The 13002-nt window shown below is 45.7% G+C and overlaps 1 protein-coding gene across 3 annotated transcripts in view; it reads right to left on the bottom strand.

The window, feature by feature from the left end:
• Positions 1-13002, bottom strand: part of EYA2 (EYA transcriptional coactivator and phosphatase 2) — a 292955-nt gene that overhangs the window by 86224 nt on the left and 193729 nt on the right. For 2 of the 3 annotated variants that reach the window (XM_039479738.2, XM_039479741.2), the window contains 2 exons: positions 10839-10981; positions 2760-2843 (listed from right to left, as the gene is read on the bottom strand). In XM_039479738.2, coding sequence (XP_039335672.2) covers positions 2760-2843; positions 10839-10981 — 227 coding nt within the window. The remainder of the gene's footprint in view (positions 1-2759; positions 2844-10838; positions 10982-13002) is intronic. The other variant, XM_074406621.1, reaches the window with a different exon arrangement.

The raw sequence follows: 13002 nt of genomic DNA, 5'->3' as shown, positions 1-13002 counted from the left end.
AGCAGAGGCGTCCAGTGTGCCCCTGCTCCATGTCCCCTCAACTGTCACCATTCCTGCACGTATGTGAAGACGCCTTCCACAGTTAGTCTTTGTGATGCCCTATCCTGGATCTCTGATTGATTAATGGATTGAGACAAGGTTTTGCTCTGTTGCCCAGGCTGGAGCACAGTGGTGCAGTCACAGCTCACCGCAGGCTCAAGCCATCTTCCCTTCTCAGCCTCCTGAGTAGCTGAGACCATAGGTGCATACCACCACACCAGGCTAATTTTTAAGTTTTTTAAGAGATGGGGTCTCACTATGTTGCCCAGGCTGGCCTCAAGCAATCCTCCCACTTCGGCCTCCCAAAGTGCTGGGATTGTAGGTGTGAGCCACTGAGGCTGCCCCTGGCAGCTTTCTTGGGGATTGGCCAGAAGTGCAGGAGACGATTCCCAGGAAAAGCTTTCAACACTTGATGGAAGCGAATCTGCAGGTAAAGATCCAAGCTCCCTCACTCCTTGGGTGGGTTAACGCTGTCCCTAGTGGGACTGAGCCCCAGGTGCCCATGGTAGCAACTATTTTTTTTTTTTTTTGAGACGGAGTTTCGCTCTCGTTACCCAGGCTGGAGTGCAATGGCGCGATCTCGGCTCACCGCAACCTCCGCCTCCTGGGTTCAGGCAATTGTCCTGCCTCAGCCTCCTGAGTAGCTGGGATTACAGGCACGTGCCACCATGCCCAGCTAATTTTTTGTATTTTTAGTAGAGACGGGGTTTCACCATGTTGACCAGGATGGTCTCGATCTCTTGACCTCGTGATCCACCCGCCTCGGCCTCCCAAAGTGCTGGGATTACAGGCTTGAGCCACCGTGCCCGGCCTGCAACGATTACATTTGTATAATCTGTATTGGCTTCCTTCTCCTCCCTGCCTGAATTCCCCACTCCGTGCCCAGTGCTTCCTGGGATTACCTCCCAGATAAACTATCTGCACTCACTCCTTCAGGTTCAAGGACCGAGAACAACTCAGGGTGAGTAGCAGAAAAGAAGACTGGAGAATGTGGCAGGAGGCCACTTGTGAAGAGGCCTCGGGGCTGGGGGGATGGGGGAGGCTTGTTAATGGGAAAGCCACTGAAGATTTTTCTTCTGGGGAGTGATATGGCCAAGTTTGTATTTTAGGATGACTCTGATACAGGGGGCTGCAGCAGGCAAGAGTGGAAGCTGGGAGACCAGATAGGAAGCTAAGTGGGAGGTGAAGGGGTCTGGGGTTGGGTAGTGAGGTGGGAGAGAGGTGGCTGGCAGTGAGGAATGGCTTGGGCCAGGGGACACAGGGCCCTGAAAGGAACTCAGGGCTTTGTCTTTGACTTGAGGGAGCCCAGAGTTTGGTTTAAGGAACGTTGGAGAGACGCACACACAAAAATCAAACCCAAGATTACACAGTCCTACAAGATCCGTAAGAAGTGAGTTGTTGCATGGAGCTGTGGAACTTCACAGCAGGCTGTCTCTAGGCAAGTGAGTGCATGTGTCTCAGGGGCGGTGACTTTACAGGAGTGGTTAGGAAAACCATAAAACACCACGACTTAGCGGGCAACTTACTACTGCGGCCCCTTTGGGATAGCCCAAATTTTTGCAATGGCTGTGGAGCCCATTCTTCAGTGTTTTCAGCATCTCTCGACTCTGCCATCTTTTACCTAAGCTGTGCACGGTCCAAAAACGCATGCTGGATTTCCCACAGGCACTGCTAGACATATTAACGGCATTCCTACACGGCAAGAGATTTCTGCACCACCAACACCATTTTTATATTCTTTACAACATAATGGCAGACGATAAATCTATCTTGCTAATTACACATCCAGCTTGTTATAACCCCCATAAAAACATGAGCAGCTGGAAAAGCCATGAAGTGATGTCAAATCATATTCTTGGTCTCTAAACAGAAACAGAAATATTTTCCAGGCGCTGGTGAGTCTCAAGGTTCCTACCCATGCGAAGCAGCTGCCAGTAGGTCACTCACCTTTCAGGAGATGAAAACTAGGCTGTCATCTTAAGTACTGCCCCTCCACCCCATGCATCCCCCTGAAGAGGTGACAGATGTCTAGGGCATCCGTTTGTGATCTGTTCAGTAGCCCATGGGATGAACCCCAGTAACTGGCAAGGTTTGGGTTTTAGCAGTTGAGTTCATTTCTGCATTATTAAAGTGGTTTCAAGATCTCTTCCATCCAATACCAATCAGCCAATAGCATTTGCCTGGAATTCTAACTAGATGGTTCCCTGACATAATTTGTTGATGATACATTTGCAAAACTATTGCTAAGATCCACACTGGAGCTGACAATGCCTCCCCCTTGTCTCAAAAAAAAAAAAAAAACAGAAGGAAAATTAAATTCATCTGCCGGAGACACAAGGCTAAACAACAGGGAAGAAGGAAAGTACTTTACCTCGTTTTCTAGCTAGAATTACTGGCTTTGGCTGCAGCATAGCCCACTGTCTTAGGAAGGGAGACAGCTCAAGACAAGAAGTTTATTTCCTATCAAGTAAATGTTGATTGCTTCCAAAGTTGGAAGAAAAGGCATGGGAGACAATAGAAGGAGAAGCTAATTAAATTTTCACATGTCAAAGGAAAATGCCGCAGGAATTTTTAAACCTGGGTTGACCTCAAAGGGCAGCTTTTGTTGGAGAAGCTGCCTCATAAACTGTCCCCACAATTCCCAGGACAAACTGGCTGGAGAGACAGTCATGTTGAAAAAAAAAAAAAAGAAAAGAGAGAGAGATAAAATGGATTCTTACCTTCCCATATCTAGATGCAAAAGTCCCCGTGAGTAAGGAGTGAAAAATAATGATTGTCTCATCCAAGTCCCACACGAACACACGCTGTGATGAAAGAGAGGAAGAGAATGGAGACAGATGGACTCACTTGCATCTGACTTAACATTGGCAGAAATTAATTCCCTTGGAGGAAAAGAAGTCTCGAAAAACATTATCTTTAGGTTACAAAACACGTAACTCACTGATGTGTCACGACTCTCCATCCAACCTTATCGGTGTCAAGTGTATTCGGATGGCCAGTTTTTGGGCTTTTATCTACTCAAAAGATGTCAGAACCAAGAAGTCTGTTCTTGCCTTCCACATAAAACCTCAAAAAGGAGGATTCAGGCCAAAATCAACAACAAAAGTCATAACTTGTTTTACAAAGTGAAATACTACCATTTTTTATTTCACTGTTCACCATACGCTCAACTATTTCTGTTTTTAGTAAGTCTGGTGATCACCTCTATAATTCTAACATGTTTATACCCTGACTTACTGATTTTTCAACTTGAGACAATATCTTTTGACTGGGCAGTCTTAAAAGATGAGGGTTTAGCTCATGGCAATCTCTGTTGTTTCTCTGGAAACTTATATTTTCCACATATGTGAAAACCTCTATTCCAATTCTCCTTGGACATTCTCCCTTGGCTAAAAGGAGAAACCAATATGGAACTATAGATATGGGAGTCCCTACCCTTTCCCACAATCCTCTCCTCTCTAATGTCTATCAGCTGTAGCTTTACTTTTGTATTGTCAATGAGGATAAACTGGTTTGTACATTTGGTTTTATAACTAAGGTTAAGTTTTCTGCACTCTGCCTATGCTAATTTTAAAAGTTGGCAACTAGTAATACACATTTACATTTTGCGATGATTGTTCACTACAGAGCCAAGTAATGTGCTCAGATTGCATTGTCTTCTCTGTGTTCAATGTCATATCCCCAGATCGACTTTAAGGAGAATGCCCCTATGATTGTATGTATCCTTACTTGTACTTCATCATGATTAAAATTAGGTCATATCTTAGTTTGTTCATATATGTATCATGCCTGACTAGTGTAACTTTTTTTGTTTTTGTCAGATAATTACATTTACTTGTTCTTGTTTGCAACAATGTACCTTCATTAAAATGTAAAATTCAGCCACACATTCTATATTGGAGATGTCTATCCTGAGTGATAGAAAGCTCCAGTGTGGACTGGATCATTTTTAGGCTTGCTGCAGACTTCCCTTCATTGTATTTCTGGGTTAGATCCACTGGTTTCTGGATCCCAAGTCTTTCTTCCTTGTTTTGCTTGAATACATCCTTAAGCTGCTTTTCCTGAAATGGTACATGGAAAGTAAGCTCCCTGAATTCTTGAATATTTGATGATATCTTTATTTTACTCTAGTTTCTCTGGGTACAGAATTCCAATTTGGAAACAATGTCCTTTGGATCTTTGAAAGAATTCTTTCACCATGATTGTTTTAAGTGTCCAGGGTCACTGATGAGAAATCTGGTATTTCACTGTTCCTCAGTCCTTGCAGGTTTTTCTTTTTCTTTTTTCTTTCTAGAATTTTAAAGGATCTTTTCTTTATACTTGGTATCTTCAAATTCCATGAGGATATATTGGGGTATGGTCTTTATTTAATAAATTCTGTTCAGCACTTGAGCATTTTCAACCCAATGACTTGCATCTTTCTACAGCTCTGGGAACTTTTATTTACTTACTTCTTTCAATAATTTTCTCCCATCTTTTCTACTGTTTTCTTTTTGTGAAATTCCCAATAGTCAAATCAAACCTTTTGGGTTGATATTGCTTTTCCTTGTAAACAATATATTTTTTTTAATAAATCTGTCTTTTTGATCTATGTTCTGGGAGATTTCTTAAACTTTCTCTTACAACTCTTATTAAATTTTTGATTCTTGCAGTAATTTAAAAAGAACTTTTTTTCCCCTCTGAGTGTTTCTTTCCAAGTAGCCCTCACTTCTTATTTTATGGATGCAAGATCTTGAGTTTTCATAAGAAAACCAATTAGAATTTTCCTAAGCTCTTTTATATTTCTTAAATTACTTTTCTTCTAACTTACTTATATATCTTGGCCTTTATTTTTTTTAATTAAAAAAACCTTTTTTTTTTTTTTGAGACAGGGTCTCACTGTATGCAGTGACGTAATCATCACTCATTGTAGCCTCTCTCCATGCTAAAGTGATCCTCCCACCTTAACCTTTTGAGTAGCTGGGACTACAGGTGTATGCCACCATACCTGGCTGATTTTTGATTTTTTTTTTTTGTAGAGACAGGGTCTCACTATGTGGCCCAGGTTGTTTTCAAACTCCTGAATCCAAGTGATCCTCCCCACTTGGCCTCCCACAGTGCTGGCATGGTGAGCTACCATGCCTGGCTAATCTTGTTCCATATTTTTCATACTGTTGATTTTATTTTTCTGGTGATCATTATTTTCAAGGACAAAGGACCTGACTATCTCTGTAGCTGGTGTTGAGGAGGGGAGACAAATGTCCCTGACCAGTCTGCCATCTTGAATAGGCTACCTTTTAAAACTCTCTGGAGGTCAATGGCTGTATTAAGACAATGGCATTTGCCATGCCTTTGAAAGCTAAGAGAAGTATCTAGAATGAAAAAGGTACTAGCATCCAAAATTCTTTAGTACAGGGATTTCTGAACCAATAGTAAGGCTAAGTATTATTTTATAAATCTTTTGGTCCAGTTATATTTATGTACATATATGGGCTAGGCTATAATATGAAGTATATTTCTTATGGGTCATGGTAAAAATGTTTGAAAACCAGTGTTTGAGAAGGCCTTCTTGGATTCAAACATGCCAAGTCCTAACTTATCTGAATGTACTGGGGTTGAACTTAGGAAATTAAATTTTAAAATTTCAGTAATAGAATTTTTAAAAATCAGCAAGTATTTTCAAATGTAGTGCAGGCTTCCTTACTTTCTCCATTAAATCCCCTCTGAAACAAATCCATCCCTTTCCCCCATTACCTCACCATCCTAGATTCTTGGTGGGTAAGTTCCTCATGGCCATTCTGCAGGTGACCCTATTCCCAAGGCCATCATGGTATGGACCAAGGTGTGTCCTTAACCCCAGGTGGGTCAGAGAAATTTTTTTGCAGTTTAAAATTGGGGCTAGAAAGTCATTGTCTATTGGGAAGGGCTATTGGTGGCCAAATTTAGCCATGTGATCTGAAGGGTAGACAAGGGCAGTGTAAGGCACATGGATGTGCTTTGGTCAACGACCAGGCTGAGGTGGACATCCAGGCCTGTGTGACTTAGTGAGTTTGGGATGCAGGCACACACCTCCACTTGTTACAGAACCTGTTTGTCTAAGTTCATACTTGGCTTAGAGTCACTATTGTCTGCAGAAGATATAATTGCCCTGCTGATGCTGTGCAGGGGGCATGGCTCTTGGCTCGGCTTAACGTGGCTCTTGAGCAGGCACTGGTGCCCAGAGAGTGAAGCTACTGGCTCCTGTAAGGGAGAATGACTGTCTTGCAGATGGACAGAGGGGAGCCATGGCACAGTTCACGCTGGTGCCCAGAGAGACAAAGAGTTAAGCTGCTCACCCTGAAGGAAAGGCAGAGCCGGCTGTGCAGCTGCAGGTGACGGGCAGCAGGAGCCACAGAGCCAAAGCAGACAGCCTAGATGAAGGTGGGCAGTGTGAGAGAGCTAACGTGAGAAAGCTGCTAAATAAAACTATATTTCACCCGCCTATGGCCCGCCTGAGTGTTCTTTCTGCCCATCCACCCTCTCCCCTTGGACTGTAGCATGGGGTGGACCTGCACCCTGGGATCTGACAGGCAGTCTGCAGAGACAGAAGAACAGAGGGTGAAAGATGCAAAGAACCTAACACTTTACTGCAACCTGGTTTCACTGGGAGTGGAGGGAGAGGAGGAGTGAGGAGGTCTGGGGGAGAGCTGTGCCCAGTAACTAGTACATGAGGGCACTGCCAGGACACTACACTTTGGGAGTTCTGGCGCCTTCACTGCAGGATGTGGGAAGAGAAGGCATACATGCAGTTTCTTGCCTCTGTATCCCTGGCTGATTCCAGTGCCTCACTGATACTCTATTTTCCTTCTACCCTTAAGTTCTAAGAGAGTCCCTGTATCCTTAAAATAAATTCTGCTTTTTTTTTTTTTTTTTTTTTTTTTTGCCTAAGTAGCTCAAGTTGGCACCTGCAGCTGAGGCATTTTAACTAAAACATGCTCAGAATTTTCCTCCTTTCCACTTCTACATAATTTCTCTCTCGTGGGCTTCAGTCATTAGCAAAACAGCCAAAGACTTAAGAGGTGTGACCCATGCAAACCCTCTATGATGACATTAAGCACAGAAGTGAAACACAGCTCACACCTTTTGAATGGTTCTTGCCGAGTGGTACTTATGCTGAAATCAAGAAGCAGATGTTTCCAGAATAATATCACCCTATAATCCCCGACTTCCATGCCATAACCCTCCCCACCTCTTTCTCAGTTTAATGGAAAAAATCTCTCTCTACCCTTGTCATTCCCTATGGAGAGCAGAAAACACGTTAGGTGACTGAATGATTTTCCTGGGGGGAGGGAATATTATGTATGTGTGCCTTTCTGTGTTTTCTAAGTTCTGCAACTTCAAGCTGGTAGGAAATCCTAATAATACAGGAAGGCAGACAGCAAGTTCAACCTGAAACCAATACATTTTCTTTCAGCCTTTTGTGAAGGTCTAAATCCACTGAAGGAATTGTGCAAAATCTCCTCTATTGCCGGGAAGGAAGAAAATTTGAGAATAAGGCAAAAAGCAGCCGGGTGCGGTGGCTCACGCCTAAAATCCCAGCACTTTGGGAGGCCAAGGCAGGTGGATCACCTGAGGTCAGGAGTTTGAGACCAGCCTGGACAACATGGTGAAACTCTGTCTCTACTAAAAATACAAAAATTAGCCAGACATGGTGACATGAGCCTGTAATCTGAGCTTCTTAGGAGGCTGAGGCAGGAGAATCGCTGGAATCCAGGAGGCAGAGGCTGCAGTGAGCCAAGATCTCACTACCGCACTCCACCCTGGGCAACAGAGCGAGACTCCATCTCAAAGGAAAAAAAAAAAAAAAAAAAAAGAACAAGGCAAAAAGCAAGATCAGAATCCCCTGGATTGAGAATGGCCCCAGAAACAGTGGGCACACTTGCTCTGCAGCAGATCTCTAGCATGGATTAAGGCTGCGGCTGGTAGACCTCAGGAGGCTGGCCAAGTGCAGGGCAGCAAGCCTGATGTTCAAGACGTTTAATACCTTCCAGGGCGATCAGAACGGACCCCAGCTACAAACAACTGCTGCAGGTGAACTAGGGACTGCTGCTGGCTAAACAGCAAATGCCCTAAAGTCAGCATGTGTCGCTTGGAGGTCCCGGTCACCACCCCTAGCATCCATCCTCAGGGCTTCTGATAAGAGCATCCTGGTTTTCCTTTCCCCTTATGAGCTATTTTGGTAGGGCTGTCAATTAGGGGGCAAGTATAAGATCCAAGCTAGGCCAATGGGATGCTGTCTCCTTGGAATCTGACGCTGAAGGACACTGCGCTGCACTCTGGAAAGGTTTGCTTTCTAGCAGCCCTAGATTTCTCAACAATGTCTTTGTTACTTTCTTTCCAAGCTTTGTTTTATGGCCTCCTCTCATTGTCCTTTCCTAGTAAATTCATTTTTGCTTAAGTAACAAAAACTGTTGTTTTTTTTTTTCTCTTTTTTTCTCAATCTGTCGTCCAAACTGGAGTGCAGTGGTGTGGTCATGGCTCACTGCAGTCTCTACCTCCTGGGCTCATTCGATCCTCCCACCTCAGCCTCCTGAGTAGCTAGGACTACTGGTGTGTGCCACCATGTCTGGCTAATTTTTGTATTTTTATTTTGTAGAGATAGGATTTTGCCATATTGCCCAGGCTTGTCTTAAACTCTTGGTCTCAGGCAATCTGCCCGCCTCGGCCTCCCAAAGCAGTAAGATTATAGGCATGAGCCACTGTGCTGGGCCCAGAACTGGTTTCTGTTGTTTGCAACCAAAGAATTGTAGTGAATATTTCAAGGTTTTCAGGCTCAACAAGGATTTCCATAATCATTGTACAGATGGAAACCCCAGACAGTGGCTGGACTTTCAGTGGCGACTGCAGGCTTTGACGATGAAGGCAGCAGTGGCCACCCAGCCACACCGGATGTCAGAGGCCGGTCTGCTTTCTGAGATCACCTCACCCCCTGGATTCTCATATAATCCTGGGAGTGGAGGGTCCCTAATAATGAAATGAAATTTCTTACCATCTGGTGGGGTGGGGACTCAGTTAAATTTACATTCCTTTTTAAGGAAATGACAAAGACGGTATTTCCCAGTGTGTCTGAGTTTGTGGCTGAGCATTGCAGCTGCTGCGTAAAGTATACGGATTATAAACAGGGGTGTGAGGCTGGTGCACTTGAACTGCCTGGCGCTGACAACATACGCAGACACCCACAGCACACTCAGGCCAGCAACTGACTGCCTCTGTCATAGAAGTATCAACGGGTGAGTGTGCTCGTTTTCCTCCCTTGGTAGACAACAGCAGCTTACTTCTGGGTTTGGGGCGTCCATCTTGCCTATCCCCACTAGTATTCTCCCCTAGGCATGCTGTTTTGTTTTTGGGAACATGTCAGTACCCAGCCAATAGTCCTGCTCTTGCTCTCTCATAGCAAATGACAAGTGTTGAGCTCTAATGTACGACACAAGATTAGAGTTCATAAAGTTATATGGTATTAGGGATTTTTGTTAAATAAGTAGATTTGAGCTGCTTTTGTTAGACAGAAAAGGTAACTATGCAAGATGGTAGACTTGGCCATCTGTTTCATGATGATAGTCATCTTACTATCTGTATGTATCCCATAGCATCCTGCTGAAAACCTCATGTATGCCTGATTTAAAAAAAAAAAAAAAAAAAAAAAGTCTGGGCACAGTGGCTCACGCCTGTAACCTCAGCATTTGGAAGGCCAAGGCGGGTAGGTCAGTTGAAGGCAGGAGTTCAAGACCAGCCTGGTCAATATGGTAAAACCCTCATCTCTACTAAAAATACAAAATTTAGCTGACCATCGTGGTGTGTGCTTGTAATCCCAGCTACTCGGGAGGCTGAGGCAAGAGAACTGCTTGAACGTGGGAGACGGAGGTTGCAGTGAACTGAGATTGTGCCACTGCACTCCAGTCTGGGTGACAGAATGAGACTCCACCTCAAAAAAACCCAAAAAACAAAAAAAAAACGGAAGCATCCCTGACCACTAGTTCTCAGCCTGAGCTGCACACTGGAATCACCCAGGGAGCTTTAAAAACATTGGTGCCTGGCTTTCACCCTCAGGGAATCGGATTTAGTGGTCTGAGGTGCAGCTTGATAATAAGGTTTCTCAAAGCACCGCCCCCCCACCTGCCCATGTGATTGCTGTGTGCAGCCCAGTTTGAGAGCCCCTTTCTGAGGAGTCAGAATCCCAGAAATAAAGGCACACTCATTTGAGTGAGCCTCCACGCAGATCAGTATGTAAGCCCTAGTAGAGTCCCCATGGAGGATTTTTAAAACTCTCCTCCACCCGCTAGTTCCTGCAGCAAGTCTTTTCACTTGGTCTGGGATGGGGCTGGGGTATTTGTTTTTTAAAGAGCGTCCCAGATGATTCTGCTGTGTAACCAGGTAGAGAACCACTCTATCCAGCTGAGGCCCCTTATCTTCTTTATCAGTGACTCTCAAAGTGCCGTCCTCAACCCAGAGCATTATCATCACCTGGGGGCTTGTTAGAAACCCACATTCTTATGCCCTGCCCCACATCTACTGAATTGGAAACTCTAGGGCTGAGGCCCAGCCATCTGTGTTTTCAAAAGCGCCACTCCCCGTCCCCCTTGGGGTGAGTCTGAGGCTGCCTCAGTTTCTCTTCTGTACTGGCCCCAGGGCTGCCTGGCTAACCTCCTGCTTCCCCCCTTGTGCTTTGTAAACACAAAGGGCGATTCTCCCCCAGGCACTTGGAGAAAACTCTCTCCCGACTCTTGTTTGAGCCTCAGACGGAGGTTACATTCACCAAGTCACACCCAAGCCCTTTGGATTACCTCAATCTCACTGTCCCCTGCCGGGGAGGGGTCACTGCTCCTCTTAGAGCGGCCTCGGAGCTTCCCGTCGGAGGCCCGGTGCGGCCTGTCTGTGTCTCCCTCTTTCGCCGGCGTGGAAGGTCCGTTGTGTGCACTGTATTCACCTGGGGTAAGAAACGGAATGGCGGGCCAATCAGAAGCTTGCTGGGCGTCTCCTCCTGGGAAATATCCTACCAGCACCATCCAGCGCCAAAGCAACGAGTCCCAAAGGCAGCAGCAGAGGCAAAGACCTCGTAGGATGAAAACTGCTCTTTGAAGTCCCTGAAATGACCCATTGTGACCTTCATTATCTCTCATCCATCTGACAGTCAGTTGGTCAGTGGGCAGTGCTCCGGGCACTGGGATTCTGTCCCGGTTTTCACAGCACTCCCATGCTAGTGGGAGGAGAGAGCCATCAGACACATCAAGTAGCATACCCCAAGCCCGGGAGGGAAATGTGCACAGAGGATTAACAAGTCCGGGTGGGCGCAGTGGCTCATGCCTGGAATCCCAGCTCCTCAAAGGTGAGAGGATCCTTGATCGCTTTGAGACCAGCCTGGGCAACATAGCAAGACTCTGTCTCTACAAAGTATAGAAAAGTTGACCTAGTGTGATGGTGCATGCCCATAGTCCCAGCTACTCAGGAGGCTGAGAGGAGGGTAATTTGAGCCCAGGAGTTAGAGGTTGCAGTGAACGACCATAGCGCCACTGCACTCCAGCCTGGATGACAGAGCAAGGCCTTGTCTCTAAAATCAACCAACGGAGTATTCAATCAATCAGATGGGGCAGCAGGGAGTACTGAGAGGTGACTCATTTATTTGGGGCTAGTTAGGAAAGGCCTCAGGCAGGAAGTGAGGGAGGGGCCCCTCGGAGCTGTAATGATGGAAGAGTTACGCATTGACAGCTCTCCAAATCTGAGAACCTGAGAATGCCTAGACAAACAGAAGGAGGGCAACACATATTTATCTGTAGCTGAACATTACTTTCTTTCACCTTTAAGAGATCCCCTCTCTGCTGGGTGCAGTGGTACATGCCTGTAATCCCAGCACTTTGGGAGGCTGTGAGGCAGGTGGATCACCTGAGGTCGGGAGTTCAAGACCAGCCTGACCAACATGGGAAAACAGGAGCAAAACTTGGTCTCAAAAAAAAAAAAAAAAAAAAAAAAAGATCTCCCTTTGTCTCTGCCCCAGAGGTAAATGGGGACTGCACAGGAAGGATTCTCTACCTTCCTCTCCTACTGGGTGCCCTCCATTCTATTTTTTTCTTTTTTTGAGACAGATTCTTGCCCTGTCGCCCAGGCTGGAGTGCAATGGTGTGATCCTGGCTCACGGCAACCTCTGCCTCGCAGGTTCAAGTGATTTTCCTGTCTCAGCCTCCCAAGTAGCTGGGATTATAGGCACCCACCACCATGCCCAGCTAATTTTTGTATTTTTAGTAGAGACGGGGAGACGAGGTTTCACCATGTTGGTCAGGCTGGTCTGGAACTCCTGACCTCAGGTGATCCACCTGGCTCGGCCTCTCAAAGTGTTGAGATTACAGGCATGAGCCATGGTGCCCAGCCCATTCTCTAGTAAAAGCAGACCTTTTAAGCTTTACCTGCTGAGAGATTTGTCAATCTGAGAGGTAAATGAGATTATATAGGCGAGAACATCTAGCACAGACCTGGCAATTAAGAGGGAACTTGAGTGGAGTTCTGGCTGGCCCAGACCCATGGATGTGTGTGGATGAGGGAGATTGGCAGCAGAGAATGTGGACCTTCGCTGCTTCTCACTGCAGGGTGCTCCTGGATGTGGCCCCACTGAGAGGCTGCCATATTTGTACCCTTTGGCAATTGTCTAACGGTCTCAAACAAGGGAAGCAGCAGTGTCCCGGACCCAGGTCCCAAAGCCAGCATTGAAGTTATGTTGTTGCTTAAGCACAGGTGTTTTAATTTTTTTTTTTTTTTTTTTTTAGGCAGAGTTTTGCTCTTGTTGCCTAGGCTGGAGTACAACGGCATGATCTTGGCTAACTGCAACCTCTGCCTCTCGGGTTCAACCGATTCTCCTGCCTCAGCCTCCCGAGTAGTTGGGATTACAGGCACCCGCCACCATGCCTGGCTATTTTTTGTATTTTTTTAGTAGAGATGGGTTTTCACCATGTTGGCCAA

Source organism: Saimiri boliviensis, chromosome 9, assembly GCF_048565385.1.
Source record: "Saimiri boliviensis isolate mSaiBol1 chromosome 9, mSaiBol1.pri, whole genome shotgun sequence".
NCBI lineage: Eukaryota > Metazoa > Chordata > Mammalia > Primates > Cebidae > Saimiri > Saimiri boliviensis.
Note: the sequence above shows the minus strand (reverse complement) of the source record. Positions and strands in the feature narration are given on the sequence as shown.